The sequence below is a fragment of the Drosophila tropicalis genome, unplaced genomic scaffold (assembly GCF_018151085.1).
Source record: "Drosophila tropicalis isolate 14030-0801.00 unplaced genomic scaffold, ASM1815108v1 contig_463, whole genome shotgun sequence".
Classification (NCBI taxonomy): domain Eukaryota; kingdom Metazoa; phylum Arthropoda; class Insecta; order Diptera; family Drosophilidae; genus Drosophila; species Drosophila tropicalis.
In genome coordinates this window covers 3,833,230-3,849,663 of record NW_027172929.1, presented here as the reverse complement: position 1 = coordinate 3,849,663, position 16,434 = coordinate 3,833,230, and the positions used below count along the sequence as shown (strand labels likewise).

The 16,434-nt window shown below is 38.1% G+C and overlaps 5 protein-coding genes across 8 annotated transcripts; 2 read left to right on the top strand and 3 right to left on the bottom strand.

The window, feature by feature from the left end:
• Nucleotides 1–7: 7 nt before the first annotated feature.
• Ilp8 (Insulin-like peptide 8) lies at nt 8–4,299 on the bottom strand. The gene is made up of 4 exons (XM_068287056.1): nt 4,041–4,299; nt 1,986–2,480; nt 829–1,021; nt 8–568 (listed from the first exon to the last, which is right to left on the bottom strand). The coding sequence occupies exons 2-4, from the start codon at nt 1,995–1,997 to the stop codon at nt 321–323; spliced, it is 453 nt and encodes a 150-aa protein (XP_068143157.1). The 5' UTR covers nt 1,998–2,480; nt 4,041–4,299; the 3' UTR covers nt 8–320.
• A 1,584-nt stretch (nt 4,300–5,883) lies between these two features.
• On the top strand, nt 5,884–7,166 carry beg (malonyl-CoA-acyl carrier protein transacylase beg). The gene has a single exon (XM_068286711.1). It carries the CDS (start codon nt 5,940–5,942, stop codon nt 7,092–7,094), a length of 1,155 nt encoding a protein of 384 aa, XP_068142812.1. The 5' UTR covers nt 5,884–5,939; the 3' UTR covers nt 7,095–7,166.
• On the bottom strand, nt 6,238–13,679 carry scaf6 (SR-related CTD associated factor 6). Of its 4 annotated transcripts, XM_068286700.1 has the most exons (13): nt 13,520–13,679; nt 13,222–13,392; nt 12,785–13,146; nt 11,468–11,630; nt 10,991–11,063; nt 10,351–10,425; nt 9,956–10,032; nt 9,683–9,881; nt 8,403–9,617; nt 8,050–8,217; nt 7,640–7,972; nt 7,401–7,572; nt 6,238–7,333 (listed from the first exon to the last, which is right to left on the bottom strand). In XM_068286700.1, the coding sequence occupies exons 1-13, from the start codon at nt 13,539–13,541 to the stop codon at nt 7,235–7,237; spliced, it is 3,129 nt and encodes a 1,042-aa protein (XP_068142801.1). In that variant the 5' UTR covers nt 13,542–13,679; the 3' UTR covers nt 6,238–7,234. The 4 variants fall into 4 exon arrangements, 3 of the variants coding, with proteins under 3 accessions (XP_068142801.1, XP_068142802.1, XP_068142803.1); XM_068286701.1 differs by lacking the exons at nt 10,991–11,063; nt 12,785–13,146; nt 13,222–13,392; nt 13,520–13,679 and having other exon boundaries at nt 11,468–11,627; XM_068286702.1 differs by lacking the exons at nt 10,351–10,425; nt 10,991–11,063; nt 12,785–13,146; nt 13,222–13,392; nt 13,520–13,679 and having other exon boundaries at nt 11,468–11,627.
• A 266-nt stretch (nt 13,680–13,945) lies between these two features.
• Nucleotides 13,946–15,657, top strand: Papst2 (PAPS transporter 2). The gene is made up of 3 exons (XM_068286710.1): nt 13,946–15,082; nt 15,135–15,316; nt 15,381–15,657. The coding sequence occupies exons 1-3, from the start codon at nt 14,237–14,239 to the stop codon at nt 15,535–15,537; spliced, it is 1,185 nt and encodes a 394-aa protein (XP_068142811.1). The 5' UTR covers nt 13,946–14,236; the 3' UTR covers nt 15,538–15,657.
• Pop5 (POP5 ribonuclease P/MRP subunit) lies at nt 15,557–16,275 on the bottom strand. Its single transcript, XM_068286714.1, has 3 exons — nt 16,196–16,275; nt 15,877–16,114; nt 15,557–15,819 (listed from the first exon to the last, which is right to left on the bottom strand). Exons 1-3 carry the CDS (start codon nt 16,213–16,215, stop codon nt 15,640–15,642), a joined length of 438 nt encoding a protein of 145 aa, XP_068142815.1. The 5' UTR covers nt 16,216–16,275; the 3' UTR covers nt 15,557–15,639.
• Nucleotides 16,276–16,434: the final 159 nt, after the last annotated feature.

Below are 16,434 nucleotides of genomic sequence, written 5' to 3'. Positions count from 1 at the left end.
TTCATAATTTTGTGGAATTTATGATTTAGTTATAGTTATATATGTACATTGTATTTATGCTTAAAAATTCTACTTAAATATTTTCTATTAGAATTGTAATACTGTACTGAAATTCTCTGTTACCATATAAATGTTATATGGTTAATTATTATTGGCAACAGAATTAGGTACCCAAAGCTCTATAAGAGCCAAGCGCGCTTGATTAGTGCTTAAAAACTAAGGACGGATTCAGTTATGTTGTTGTTGTTGTTGTTGTGATGAGACTGGTAATGTGTGTGACGAGTGGAATGTTAAAGGAGTGGGGAGGTGGAGTGTGCCACCTAACAGAAGAACTCCTCGTCACATTGATTGAAGCAGCAGTATGGTATATTATTGTAAGAGCTGGCCGAATGATCTCGCTTGTAACGCTCACGCTCCTTCTTCTCATGATGGAACTTCCTTGGCTTGTAACGTGGTATAATGTCCAATTCGCTTAATATGTGATAATGCTCCCGATTCACTTTCAGATAGCCACCATTTGGAAAGTTGCCGCGACTGATGTAATGATGTTTGTCGTGCAGTTTGCCAACTGTGGAAAAGCGCAAAAATAAGCAAAAGGCAACAAACAACAATTACAATTACAATTCGAACTTGAACTGGAGCCTTGAAAACGGTTAAGTTGAATGCGAAAAACGGAACTGCTTTATGTAAATGTGATTTTATTTTTTTTTTTTTTCGTTTTTTGTCGTTTTTGTTTTGTTATTATCAATTTATTAATTATTTACTTAACGCAGTTCCGCACGAGTTGAGTGACTTGGTGACCTTATTACTATGAATATATGTACTTACATCCCAAACGATTCAGATGATGCGGCTTGTAGTCAACGGATCTTTTGCCCCTGCTTGCCTCATCCTGTTGAAAGAGATGCTCACAGGCCTCCATGGCAAATTTTTTCATCTTCTCCAATGAGCAATATGAATGAGCCTCCTGCAGCAGGCAAGCAACAATGAGGGCCAGTAAGACCGAACGGCACATATTGAGCTGTAAGCAAAGGTGAGAGCAAAATTCATTTAAATTTAAACTTTTATCGTTAAAAAAAGAACATTTTTTCCCAAAACAGTAATCAAAATGGAACAAGTCAGAGTAAACCTCTTCAGAAATAAAGATGCTATGGTTGAAGACTTGTTAACGAATCCTTCCATAGAATGGGACATTAGGTTTAAAATTGAAAATTTAATAGTTCTCACTAAAAAAGAGAGCAGCTAAAAGGAAACTCCCTTCTACATTGATCATACTTGATGATGTGCCTCTGTATGTCACATCATGAAATGAAATAATGAAAGTTCCTTGATCTTGACACCTTTGTCACACCTTCTCTCTCAGACCCTTTAAGTGGGTCAAAAACAAATTTAAAAAAAAGGAATACAAAAAAATTTTTAAAAAACACACACACACAGTTTAAAAAAAAAAAAAAAAAAACAGCATCATAAATTGGAGCGCATTTCCAAGTCGTTGCAAACCCAATTGATAATAAATATTTTAATGATCGAAACTTCCCCGATTACAAAAACAAACAGAAATTAAATGGAAATTATGTAATGAGCCCTGTCTGCTCTCCGACTTGAACAAGTGAGGGAACTGAGAAATGGCACTGACTGGCTGCCTGGCTGGCCTGGCCCGGTCTCTTCCGCATTTTACGGTCACAAGTTTTGGTTTTAGCTTTAGGAGAACAAAAGCTTAAATGTTTTTTTTTTTTTAATAATATATTTTTAGCAGGAATCACACCCTTTTTTTGTTTGCCTGATGATATGTATTTTCAATCATCGTAATGCTTTTTGTAGCACGTAACAGGAATTTCCAATAATTTTCAACTGATGGTTGCTACCAACATACTATATCGATCATTACTATTATCACAATGCGCACTTGACCGGACACACACACACAGACACACACACACTCACACACAATTAAAAAATAAAAGATAAAAAAAAATTAAACTCACCTTTATGTTCATATTGAGGTAAGTATTTGTATTGATTTTAGTTTTTTTTTTTTTTTTATTATTAAATTTTTTTTTTTGGATTGGGTTTTTCTCCTAGTTTTTGTCACTTTTCAAAGAGGGTCAACACTGCGTATGGTAGGCGATGGTAGTTGTAGTTGTAGTTGCTCTGGTGCCGGGAATATATTCGCATTGAACTCGTTTCGGCGATCGTAACCGAACGTCTGATGATATGAGTATGAGCGCTCTCCGCAGGTTTCACGTATTTATATTTTATATGGCGGCATGTAAATCGGGACCCGAGCCTCTTCGGCTTCTCCTTATGGTCTGTGGTTTTGTTTTTTTTTTATCTGCGAAGGGTGGCGCAACCGACGCGAGAGCGATAGGGATGGGAGAGCGTGGGCAAAAGGGATGGCCAGATGTTGGGAGAGTTGTGGGTTGCGCAGGCGCCGCAAACTTTTACATACGTCAGTCACAAAAAAGGCTTGTTCATTTACGCTTGAAGTTTAATGAATGAAATTACATATATGTATATAAATGCTTCACAAGTATTTATACTTGACCAATAATTTTATGAATTATATAAATTTCTAAAAATATGCAAGAGAACAATTAGAAGAAACCAGTCAGTGAGAGAAAGTAAGAGTGAGAGTGAGAGTAAGATTATGTATTAGTGAACTTATTTCCTTGTGGAAGGACAACAAATCTTCTTATCAACCCAACAGGTATTTACATATACATACATACATATATGTACATATGTATGTATGTACCTTTTTATAGTATTTCACAAGCTTTGGTAATCATTTCTCAGCAAAGCATAACGGGGGGTCTGCGTCTTCTTCGAGAGTCTTTTTAGTGGCAAAGAAGAAGTGTGGACGACAATTTTTTTCTTTCTCTTTTTGTTTCGTATTTCGACATAATCATAGTCAACAAGTGAATCATTCATTATTTGGCAGAAGTGAAAAAAATTTCAAGTATTCATAATAATTCGCCATACCATCATCATCAACATCGTCATTATAATCATCATCATCATCATCATCTATGAGTTAGATTAGATTAATTACAACAGAAATGCTAATCTTGCACCTTGAGACGACTATTTTTTTTTATTTTTACACCCATTATTCCACAGTAGTAATAGGGAAGCGGCATTTTGAGGGACATCTGGCACCTAGCGCCGCCCACCTGTGTTTCGGAGAAAGTCCAAGCGTGTCGCTCAAAACCATTCGAAGCACATGGCTCATTTTACCTTGTTGCTAGGGGAATTCCAGCGGCACGCTTCATGTTGTCTAGCAAGCGATCGTTCGGAATTCGCGATTTGGGTGCTGGTGTGGTTAAATGACTGATAAGTTGCCTAATAAATTCATTCATTGAGATTTAGCCCATCATCATTATAACGACGTGCGTGCCCATCGTCACGTGTCGCCGTTTATCTTTGCTTAGATAGTGAATCTAATTAACCACCCTGGGCTCCAGACCAAGACGTAAAAATGATTTTGCGAAAATTTGTTTTCAATGCTAAAGTTTTTAAAAACATTAATCTTTATGACCGACCATAAGATTACAGAATCATTATCAAATTCTTAGTTTTCGTATTTTGATTTTGTCAAATATTCATATATCAATTATTTACGAACATAAAAACCATGTAAAACACTTTGTTGACATTTTGAGCTGCCTGAAAGAGAAACTGCAACTAATTGTAACTCTTATTATTGAGTAGAACTACAAGTACATACATACATCGTTTCAAAACTTAAAGAATGATTCTCAATACTTTGAAAACAAATTTAAAATGTTTTTACCCTAATATAACTAATGAAGGTGTAACAGTAGAGTGATTTAAAATATATACTTATCAATTGGAAAATTATATGAAATTCCACTATTGTGGATAACAATATCTAGATAGATGACAAAAAGAAGCAGCAAGAAGTAGAAAAAATCTACTTTAAGATTTGAAAAATTCTTTAAAATGTTGTTTCAGTTATTGGTGAATATTTATGTATTACCGGTTATGAATAGAATGTTTAACTTTTACTTAATACTTACAGTCTTGCCATCTCATACTCTCAATCACTCTCTCTCTCTCTCTATATATATATCTGCCTCTCTGCGTATCTCTCTCTTTCTCCCATACAGGTGCAGCATTGCATTGACGTCGTTATACCGTTATACCGATTCCCAAAGCGAACGTCATCGTCCGCCGCAGCATCGGCTGTTCTTATTATAAGTTTGATTCTTTTTTTTTTGCATTCAAATTCAGTTTGGGGCTTTTGGTATATTTAGATTATATGGTGGCCGCCTTCGTCGTCGTTGTCGTCTCTCGGTCAGCAGAGTTTTTTTTTTATTATTATTATTTTTTTTTTATTCTTGATCGCCGTCGTCGTCGTTGGCGCATTCTCTCATGCGGAAGAAGCGCATTTTGTGTGCTTGGTGCCCTCCGTTTCAGTTGAAGTTAAGCCAAGTTCATATCAGTCGCTGCATATGGGGCGTATGTGCAATTCTTGAAGCGCAATTGCAATTCTTGGCCGTTGCTCACGTAGGCGGGTTAGAAGCATGTGTCCTTTGGCATTTCGCGAATACCTGCTCGATTTGTTCATTCAAATTGTTGTTTTTTTTCTTTCTTTTATTGAAATTTAAATGATAACGGCACGTTCCGGTAGTGGCATGGAATTTCGCACAAAAACAAAATAAAGAAAACAAATCCCATTTGGCATTTACTAAGTTATGTAGATCGCCTGATCCAAGAGACAGCGCCATTCATAAATTCATAAATATATGTATATATATTAAACAACCTGAATCGACCACCGCCACATGCTTCATGTCAACGATCCCTAGCGAGCGATGTCTACTTTAAAGGTAAATCTTTTACCTGAATAAAGTTGTTGTTGTTGTTGTTTTGGCCAAAATAACACACAACTGAAATCAGAAAGAAAAAAAAAACTCAAAAGAAACGAAAAAGAATAAACTGGTTCTAGATTAGAAAGAGAGAAGATAGCATCACTGGAGGATTCGCTTTTTAAGTCTAGACGAGAGCATTTGATCCTGCAGCAGCAGCAGCATGGCAACAAGAAAGGGAAAGCAAAGCACAGCAAACCAAATCAAGGGAATGTCGTTGTCTGTTCTGGGAAGGTGGGAGATGGCAATGAAGTGGCGTGTTTTTATTATTTCTTTTCTTTTTTTTTTGGTGGTGGTGGTGGTGTTGTTGTTGTTGATGATGGCTTGAGAGCGAAAGTTATGCCGGCCTGGCGTCAGAGCCTTCGACTTCTTTAGTTGCACAAAGAATGTTCACCTTTGTGTTTTTAGTTTTTTTTTTCCTTTTTTTCAATCTATACGTATGTGTATAAATTTTGTGTAGTTTTGATTGTGCCGCAAAAAGGGTCTCCTCTTTCAAGAGTTCAAGAAACTTTTGCGATCCCCTGAGAATATCAAATTAGAAAAAAATGTTGCTCGTTGATGATGAAAAACCAAAAACTCCGACTGAATTATGCTCTTATTCAACGTAAATTCGGAGAATTATATTTCGAAATTTACACATGCATGGACTGATTCATGGAATAGCTATTTAGTTGTGACTAATAGCCATTAATTTGGCATTGGTAACATAAATCAAGGCATTTTTTTTTGGTAAACAACAACAAATTTCTCTGTCTGGTCAGTAGTCACATAACGGAAATACTTGGCCACATCGATTATTTTTTAATTAAAAGTTCTACTTTTAACTTGCCGAATGACAAATTTTTTTGTTCTAATTGATTTAAAATGAATTTCTAAAATTTGAATTTCAATTCAAATTCGAAACCGTTACATTTGTCAGTGTAACAGCTTGAATGGCATGCGTTAGAGGGCGCACATGAGCATTGTTAACAAAAAAGACTGGCAGCTCCGTTTTGTGTTTTTGTTTTAAACGTGATCAGCTGTGCCGCCATTGTCGCCGCCTCCGTAATGAACTTGCGCAATTTATTAAATTTAAGGAAGTCTCATTTCATTGGCAACTCAAGCTGGTCCCGATGGAGCAGCGATGCAGCCAAAACATCCACCACGGAATCCCCAGCAACGGCAGATTCCATAGATGCAGCCAAGCGGCAGCAACTACTTAAGGATTTAGCCGAACCGGTAGAAACGACCCGCCAGAGACCAACTATTAACCCCAAAGACACGAGCGTGATGCTCTTTCCGGGCCAAGGTACTCAATACGTGGGTATGGCCAAGGACCTGCTCAAATTTCCGGGGGCACGTCGCATTTTTCAGCTGGCAAACGAAGTTCTCAAGTATGATCTATTGAAAATCTGCCTGGAAGGACCACGTGAGAAACTGAATAGAACGGAGTATGCACAACTGGCTGTGATGGTATCCTCGTTGGCTGCATTGGAGAAACTACGCGAAGAGCGCCCCAGGGCCATAGAAAATTGTGTGGCTGCTGCTGGGTTCAGTCTGGGCGAGATTACAGCTCTCGTGTATGCGGGAGCCATGGAATTCGACAAAGCCTTAAAACTGGTCCAAGTCCGGGCTCTTGCGATGCAAACAGCCTGCGATAAGGCAGCTGGAACCATGGCCATGACTATTTATGGTCCGGATACGAATCTTGGAGAGGCCTGCTCAAAGGCCAAACAATGGTGCCTTGATCTCGGTGTTGAGTCTCCCTACTGTGGCATAGCAAATTATATGTATCCCCATTGTAAAGTCATAGCCGGCAATGTGGAAGCTTTGGAGTTTCTCGAAAAGAATTCGAAAGTTCTGAAAATACGACGAATGAAACGCTTGGCAGTTAGTGGAGCATTTCACACACCGCTAATGGACTCGGCGGTCGAGCCGTTTGTTAAAGCTCTAAAGACCATCAAACTACAGGACCCCATAATACGTGTGTACTCCAATGTAGATGGTAAACCGTATCGGAACGCTCGCAATGTGCTAACCCAGCTTCCCAAGCAAATTGTCCGACCCGTGAAATGGGAACAAACCCTCCATGAAATGTACGAGAGACAACAGGGTGTTGAATTTCCGCGCACTTTCGAATGCGGACCCGGCAAGGGTCTTATCCAGGTCCTGGAAAAGGTGAATGCCAAGGCAGCTCAATCGGGCCACAACATTTTAGCATAAGGAGAATCTTTGTAGTCGTGTTTTTTTGCTTTTTATAAAAATCTATTTTCTGGAAACAGGAAAAATAACTAATATTTTGTTGTTTGTTGTTGTTTTTTTGGAGATGGAGGTGGTATTTAGTTGGGTTGGGTTATGTTCCATTAACTTTTGTCATCTCTGGTGCGCATACGATGAGCAAAGGCAGCGCCCTTATTCTTGCGGAAGCTCTCAAACGGATCATTCAAATTTGTGCCCACGCCCTTGAAAGCAAAATATATAATAATTAGAAATCATATCGGTTTAGATGTACTTCTATATGCTTCTTACCTTGTACATATCTCTACGATCTCTCACTTCACCGCCCGAGATGGGTGTATCGATTCCTTGATTCTTGGAACCCAAACCCGTACCCGTACCAGCCCATCCCATTTTCATTAACATTTGATGGCCCTTGTTAGTTGCCTCAATGAACTCCTGCGGTTTGGCAAAATTGCTGCCACTGTGAAACGGAATAGAATGAAACGGTTCAACACTTGAAGGGTGAATCGGGATTTTTAAGAACTTACAAAAAACTTGGTGGAGTTGGCGATCTGTCACGCTCTACGCGCCTTGAGTTGTTGCCATTGTTGCTATTATTGCTGCGATTCTCTCGGCTACTACTGCTGTTGTTGCTATTGTCCCGCTCATGACGTGGTGAACGTTGACTGCGACTTTTACGATTGCTGCTGCCACCGGCACCACCACTACCACCACTGCCACCAACTCCTGGACCAGCACCACGACTACGCTGCATAGGCGGCGGAGTCACAACTCTTTCCACTGAACGAGATTTGGATCTTGAACGTGACCGATCCCTTTTGACAGGGGAATGCGAACGAGATCGGCTGCGACTCTTGGAGCTGTATAAACACAAAAGGTATAAATAAATTAATTAAAGTGTTTTAGTGTGTAAATTTCAGTCATTTGCATTTCTCACCGATAGGTCCTTTTATTGCCCTTCTTGGGCTTGGGCTTCTCTAGGATTATGGGGCTAGGCGAACGTGATTTTTCTCTTGTCCCGTTTTTAATCTCCTCCTCTTTTTGCTTGCGGGCAGCATTCTTAACTTTGTAGTACTCATAGAGACCCAGTTTCTCCCAGCCCTCACTGCAAATGATAATGAGATTATTAGTACCCTTTGTAGGCGCGAGGGAAAGGCACCATTTCTTCATCCAATGAATGAATCAAGCGAAATGAATGTGAGTGAGACAGCATGCACTTGTTAGTAAGGACAAGGAAGGGATACCTAATCTCATAATTTTTCCTATTGACTTAATTTAATCTTCACTCACTTATCACGAGGTCGATCATGCGATGGTGCCGCATAAAAGGCATTCAAGGCATTTGTCAGGCGTTCACTTTGTGGGGCCGGTGCTGGGACACGTATGTCCGCTGAATCCAGAGATTTGTAATTGTAATCGACTAATCGTATAAGTGGTACCATTAGACCAGCTGGCAAATCATAATAGGGTCCAGTGGGTAATTGTGGTTCTGCTTGTGGTTGCAAGGCATCACCAGATTCTCCCTCGACACCACCAGCACCGCCGCCAAGCTGAAAATCATCCTCGGATTTATGCTCCGCCGGATGGCAATGTCCGTCTTCGGGTCGTGGATGCTGTAATACGGCATTTATGGCGGCATTGAGAATGGCAAAATCCACAGCGGGTTCACGATTGCCGCCGCTACCCACGGGAAGTTGACCTGGCCTTAAATTATGGGCACCAGCTGCAAAGGCTGCTTGTTGCTGTTGCTGAAGTTGTTGCTGCTGCTGCTGGATTTGTTGCTGTAGTTGTTGCTGCTGTTGCTGCAGTTGTTGTTGCTGCTGCTGCTGGAGTTGTTGTTGAGCTTGTGTCTGTTTTTCGTCGGGATGTCGTTGCTGCTGTTGTTGTTGTTGATTTTTCAACTGCATTACAGCTTGAATGGCTGCATTTAGTACACCAAGATCAACCGGTGCATCTCCGCCTGGTCCTCCAGGTCCTTGTTGTCCTGGAATTTGTTGATACTGAGGTGGCGGCAGCGGTGGCTGTTGATGCATGGGCCCACCAACGAAACCAGGCGGTGGCTTAGACATGTCCGGAATGAAAAAGTTCGATTCACGCGGATCAACAAGATGGTTCGGTGGTGGTTGTTGTTGTTGTTGTTGCTGCTGCTGCTGTTGTTGTTGTTGCTGCTGCTGTTGCTGATGGAAATTTGGCCCTGCATACAGATTGTTACCAGCCTGTGGATGTTGTGGTGGCAGCTGAAGATGTTCATGTCCTTGTTGTTGTTGTTGCTGTTGCTGCTGCTGTGGTTGCTTTGCTTGATCCGTTCCCGGCATGGCAATGCGCTGTGACATCAAGGAGGGTATTGACTTCTGTTGACCACCTGCGACAGGTGACTGCGGCAGAGTAGTGTGCAATTGCTTCTGGGCCAATAAAATTTGTTGCTCCAGCTGTTGTTTTTGTTGTTCCAGTTGTGTAATTTGTTGGGTGGCATGTTGCAAAAATATTTGATGCTGCTTTTGATAACTACAAAGAGAAAGATGAAGCTATTAATTATCACATATGTATATTTGAGCGATGTTTCTCCTTACTTATCCAAAGTGGCCTTCGTATTTTGCGAAAATTTCGCAACAATATCATGATGTGTATTCTGCAGATTGGTTTTATATTCCTGCATTGATGATTCCGGTGATTGCAATTTCGAAATGACGCAGGCATCGAAGAACTTTGCTTTCGATTCCCACAACGAGAGCAATTTGGCCAATTTTTGCCTCTGATCCGCACTGGCGACTGCGCAAAGGAGAAATATTAAAAAATGTTAACTATAAGTGGCCAGTTTCGTTTATGTTTCATATGATACATACTCAAATCTGCGCTGCAGAACATCGGTATGACGACATTCTCTAGGCTATTCTTCAAATCGCTGATGTTTTTACGCATGCTGAAAATAGATTTGTTTTTGGTTCTTTGGTTGGGTCTTACGAGTAAACTAAACATCTTTACGCTCTCTTAATCCTTATAACTAACTACTAACTAACCAACACTCTGGTGTTCATTATCTAATAAATAAACTGAAAAACTTTTCCCTATTTTCGTTGTACAAGTGAAAAATTGGCTTATATGCCTTTTGAAAATAAAGGACTTTAAGAGCATTAAACCAATTTTGCATTTGTAACTCAATTTTAAAGCATAATTTTATATACTTATAATGCTTCTTAGATACTTAAGAATAGTGGTTAAATTAATGGGGCAGACTTACCAATGATGGAGTATATCATTAACTAAATATATAAGATGCAATTTTTGCTGAAACGTTGAACCCTGGAGCAAAGCCCTAAAAATAAATTAACAAACGGAAAAAACATATTTTTTTCGTCTAGTTTTTCTTCGGAAAATCTCAACACAACTAACAGACACGGCCAAAAAGTATGATGATTCCTGCTTTCTTTTCTCTTTTTTTTTTTCTTTTGGACTTTGGATATGTGTGCTCATGTGTATGTTAGTTGGATATTCTCTTTTCTTCAATTCGTTGTTGTTGTATAAAATAAAATAACTATCTAATAAACTACATAAGTAAATAATTTTGGAAATATGACATACATATATATATATATATATGTATATATATATATATATTTATATGTATTGTATGCGTGCGTTTCTGAATGCATCTTTTTTTTTGGGTTTTTCATTTTTTTTTGCTCTGTTCGAAAACGATCATCAGGCGGGCGGGCTTCACTCGCTTGCGTTTCTCTTAAGACTCGCTATTCGTTAGATTGTTACACTCTCGTATTGGTATTGTTTGTTTTTCTCATTCGTTGAAAGAAAGAATTTGATATATAAAGGTGATTAATAAATGTTTGAGATTCATTAATTATATATAGGAAACTGAGGCATACTTTTTTAAAAGATATTGTAAAACGACATTGATTTTTGCGCTGTCGGTTGAATGCTGTAAAATCCAGTTCTTGCCTAAAATTGCGAATATCAAACAGGTTACTCATATTGTCAAATGAATTTCGATGTAATTCAAAATTAAAAAAAAAGATAATAAAAATAAACAAAAATTATAAACAAAAAGAAAAAAAATAATTTAAGAAGTCTTTTGTTTTTTTTTTTTTTTTTTGGTAATTGATGAATTTTAGTGTATGAGATATAAAAGTGTGAAATCTGCGTTCATATATGTATATATATATATATATATATATGTATATATTTTTCATATATGTACATATATGTATTTACATATATTTTGTTTTATTCTTTTTGTATTATTTAAGCTCTAAAGGATCAAGCAATAAACTAATGCAATTAGATTTTTTTTTTTTTTTGAAAAGAATATATCTTAAGCGAGACGACTCGATAGTTTTTCTCACCTGCCGAGATGCTGTCCTTGGTACATGACTCAATGATCGGCTGCAGCACATTATCAAATTCTCGTAGGACTATATTCTGCTCGCTGGCCAATTGTTCCAGTTGTATTGTCTGCGCCGTTGCCATCGCCTCGTCAATTTGTTTTGATTTTTGCGTCATCAGCGCCTAAAGTTGATGGGGTGCACACAGGTTTTTGGGGTTGTTCGAGCGTTTTTAGTTCAGGTTTTCATTTGTTGGCGCACAATATTCGTTTTGTATTTGATTTTGATTTTTCATATTTTGGTTTTTCAATTTTTCGTAAATGTTTTTTACGTTCAAAAACGAAATACAATTTTTTTGATTTGATTTTGTATGAAGAGTGGTTTCGGTTTTTTAATTGATTTTTTTTTTTTTTTTTTGTAAATATTTGTTCGGTATTTTTTGGTTTTATGTTTCAAAAAATATACAATAAAGCAAAAATTTAATGTAGCATTGTAAAATCGTCAAGTTCAATAGGTTTAGTAAAAACAAAATTATAATAATGAAACTATATATATATAATAAGATTTATAGAATTTAATATTCTTTTGCATGATAACATTTGGATAAGAGCTGAAAAACCTTTTTTTTTTTTTTTTTTTTTGTCTTTTTTGGTATGAACATATACACATAGAAAGAAGAGAAAACACACGCACACAGCACACAAAAGGATTACCCCGTAGAAACAAGATGTAAAGGAGGAAGAAATTGTGTTTGCAAGCCCAATTAATAGGAGACAGAAAAATATAGACTATATATCAAACATATGCATGTATTTAGTGCAGACAAAGAATTGTACCGAAGGATAACTGTAGAAAAGTTCAGACTAGATTTTTTGTTTTGTTAAAAACAACGCCCACATTTTACAATTAGATGAAAATAAAGCAGGAAAATTTTAAATTGGTCAAAGATAGTCTGTGGGGAATGGTATTTGAAACTTTAAAAGTTGAAGCTGTATTTAAAACAGCAAAAACTTCAGGATTTTACTACACATAATTGATATACATACATATGTAGTTTTAAAAATACAAATTTAATTTCATGATGAAGTTCTTTCAGCAAAAGAACCATTAAAACAAATGGAGGAAAAATCTAGGCCCATTGATGATTAAAAATCATTTGAGAAAATGTCACAGGAAGAAGAATAAAATATCGTTGACAGTTAAGCTGCTCTCTCTTCCGACCACCCCCCCAAAATCTCCTTCTAATCTTTCAAAAATGCTTGCAGGAAAATATTTATATATATATAAAGAAACCTGTAAGGTGAATGGTCTCAAATATTTTAACAATTTTCTATTTACCGTATGCTGTGCCGTTAGATTGGCATCCGATTGTTTGACTTGTTCCCTTAGTGTATACTGCTGAATGATGATGGCATCTAATTGACTTGTTAAACTCAATGTCAGTGCTGTCGCCGCCGAGCCATTAGCTGGCTGCGTTGTTGGTGGTGGTGCTCCACCAGCGGCCGTTGGTCCTCCCACCGCATTTGGTGGGAATAAATGTTGAGATTGTTGTGGCATATTGTCTTGTGCGTCGTTTGCTGTCACCCCAAGCGGCTGTTGCATTGCTTGATTTGGAGGTGGCTGCTGCATGTAAAGAGCTGAAGCTGTTGTTGGTGGCAGTTGCGTTGGAATGACTTGACCTTGTGCTGTCTGTTTTAACACTGAATAAAAATAGGATATCAAATTATATACGTTTCAATTTTTGACATTTAAGCATCGGCCTACTAAATACTTACTGGCCTGCTCGGCAGCCACCCGTAACTGGTAATAGCTGGCAAACTCTCCGCCATAGAGAAACTCAAATTTTGGGTTATTCTGTTGTTTTTGTTTGGTAATTGCTTCAAATTCGGGTCCATTTCGTGCCACAAATTCCGCTAGTTTATCTATTATATTGCGTAAACTGGCATCTGCACAAGCAAAAAAAAAAAATAGTATATAAAAATGTGATCAAGTATTGGCCAAACAAGCGGGGTAAAGATACAATAAAAAACAGAAAATGCCTGTTCAGGCAAAACATTTAACGAAATAACCTACCCCGTGGCGGTTGTACATCCATTTTGTTGATAAATTTATAAACTAAATTACTATACAATTTGGCTTAAAACATTACTTAAAAAATATAATTCACTTTTTCTGCGGCTCTTTTTCAGCTCTTCTTCTTATGTTCTTTGCTGTTATCGAAAGGACGCCATATTTATTGGAGATGAGCGAACGGTGACTGTGACAATTGCAAGATGAATTCAAATCGACGATTCTTTTTTGGAATTAGGTAATTTAGATTTATAAAAATATGCTAAGATGGTATACAAAAACGGTGTACAATGTGTTATTCAGTTTATCTTCAAGTATTCAATTCTGCAAGCATTATAATTTCTGAATCCAACCTCCTGGTTGTGTATATCCGTCAACACTGAAAGTCACAACTGTGACTTGAAGTAATTGTGAGCAAACAACGGCCATCTCCGATTGCCAGTGTAGGGCAATGACCAATTCGGCAAAATACAAAAACACAAATGCCAAAAAAAGAACAATTTGAATAACAATTGGTAAAATTTCCAATTGGACGTGAAATAAATTACTCATATCAAACATATAATTACAAAAAAATGAGACAGTAATGACAAACTGAGAGGCATGCTAAAGGAATCTAGGAAATAAGAACATTCTGTATTGCGTGGCAGTGATTTTTTAAATCACTGGCACACCATTCGTCCATTTGCACCGACACAGAGCTACACTAGAGTCCGGACAATGGGTGATAATCAGGCAGGAAACGGAAGCGGAGCTGTTATCAACATTAATGGGTCTGCAGCAGCAGTAACAACAAAATCGCCCAATCTACAGCGACGATCCTCCAATGGTGATGTCTCCCCGCCAGAGTTGCGCATTTTATGTTTTGACCTCACTTACTATAACCGAACTACACAATTCCTACTAAGTTGCGCCGGAATCTTTGTCCTTTACATACTGTATGGATATCTGCAGGAATTAATATTTACAGTAGATGGTTTTAAGCCATACGGTTGGTTCCTCACTCTGGTCCAGTTTGGTTATTATATTGGGTTTGGACTAGTTGAACGGCGATTGGAAAGTTATAGGGCCAGTGGTGTCCCATTTTGGCAAGTGAAACCTGCTCCCCGATGTATACCGATTCGCACATATTTAGTTCTGGCTGCTCTCACCCTGGGCACCATGGGCTTATCAAATTCGAGTTTGGGCTATTTAAATTATCCCACTCAGGTGATTTTCAAATGCTGCAAACTTATACCCGTGCTGGTGGGAAGCATTCTGATCCAGGGTAAGCGTTACGGTCCCTTGGATTTTGGTGCCGCTTTCTGCATGTGCATTGGATTGGCATGGTTCATTTTGGCCGATTCCCAGATGATGCCAAACTTCAATCTTTGGGGTGTGGGCATGATATCGGCAGCACTGCTGTGTGATGCTGCCATTGGCAATGTTCAGGAGAAGGCCATGCGAGATTATAAAGCTCCAAGTAGTGAAGTAGTTTTCTACTCCTATGGCTTGGGATTTGTCTATTTACTTGTTGTTATGCTGATCACAGGAAACTTCTTTAGTGGATTTGCCTTTTGTCTGGAGGTAAATTTGTAAGTCTTTTTTGCCAGTCACATCTAATTAGCTTTACTTTCAGCATCCTGTGGAAACGTTTGGCTATGGGTTCCTCTTCAGTTTATCTGGCTACTTGGGCATACAATTTGTCTTGGCTTTGGTGAGGAGCAGTGGAGCTCCCATAGCCGCCACAGTGACCACAGCACGTAAGGCAGTGACTATAGCCTTTTCATTTGTGCTGTTTAGCAAACCTTTCACATTACAGTAAGTATTTTCTCATTTTCTTTTCTTTTTCTGTGATCTATTTACAATTTGTTTGCTTTTCAAGGTACCTTTGGTCTGGATTGATTGTTGTATTGGGCATCTATTTGAATGTGATCAGCAAAAGGCATAAGTTAACGTTTGCCGATCTGCGGCATCGATTTAAGCAATTCAGTTCTCGTCTGGCTAAATCGCCAAATCGCAAATTCCTCATTGAAGTTTAAACCTATTTTTGATACCAAATTTAGTAGAATTTGTCTAGTTTCTTTTGTATATAAGTGTACTCTTAATAATATGACATTTTATGTATATAGCAATATATCTATCTATCGATCCATATCAAATTCCATTACGCTTTTTAACAGATCTTGCCGCTCCTTGGCCGATTCCAATTGACCCATCATTTTATCTAAAAATTCTTTCTGATGTTTTATTATAAATTTGTTGCACTGTATTATAGTGGCTCCCACATAGAGGGTACGGAATTTAGCTCGCACGTCACCGATCTAAAGAAACCAATCTAATGATTTATTAAGTGATGGAAAGGCAATTTATCCACTTACCAGCGTTATCAGTGGCAATATACTTGATACATACTGTTGTCCACGATGCAGACAACGTATAATCGCTATTTTCGTACGCTCATTGCAGTATTTCACACGGAACCCCTGCTCCAAGAGACCCAGTCCATAGACCCCGTAGTGTTTCCCCACATTTTCGAGGAGACATTTGGTCAGTGTGTTGTCATTAAGGCGCAGTGTTTGTGTGGCGGTTTGTGGCACTATTTGCACTGCTATATATCTAAGGTGTGGTAGGAATCATGTTTGGGTGGTTGTTTGTGTCTTTATAACAGCAAAAACAATTGTTTGTTTATTACTTTACCTATTCTTAATGCGCACCATGCTGTTGCCGGTTTCAGCTGTTTGTCGAGAGAAGAGTTGCCACACTGTTTAAATATGGAAACACATTAACCCTTACTTGATTCAGACAAGTCGTTAAATAAAAGTATCATAAAAACGCATGTATTGGCCCCTGAAGAATAATATATTTTTGAAAACAATATAAATGATGTGTTTCGTTTTAAAAACTTTTTCTTAAACAACTCTACCAGACGATTGGAT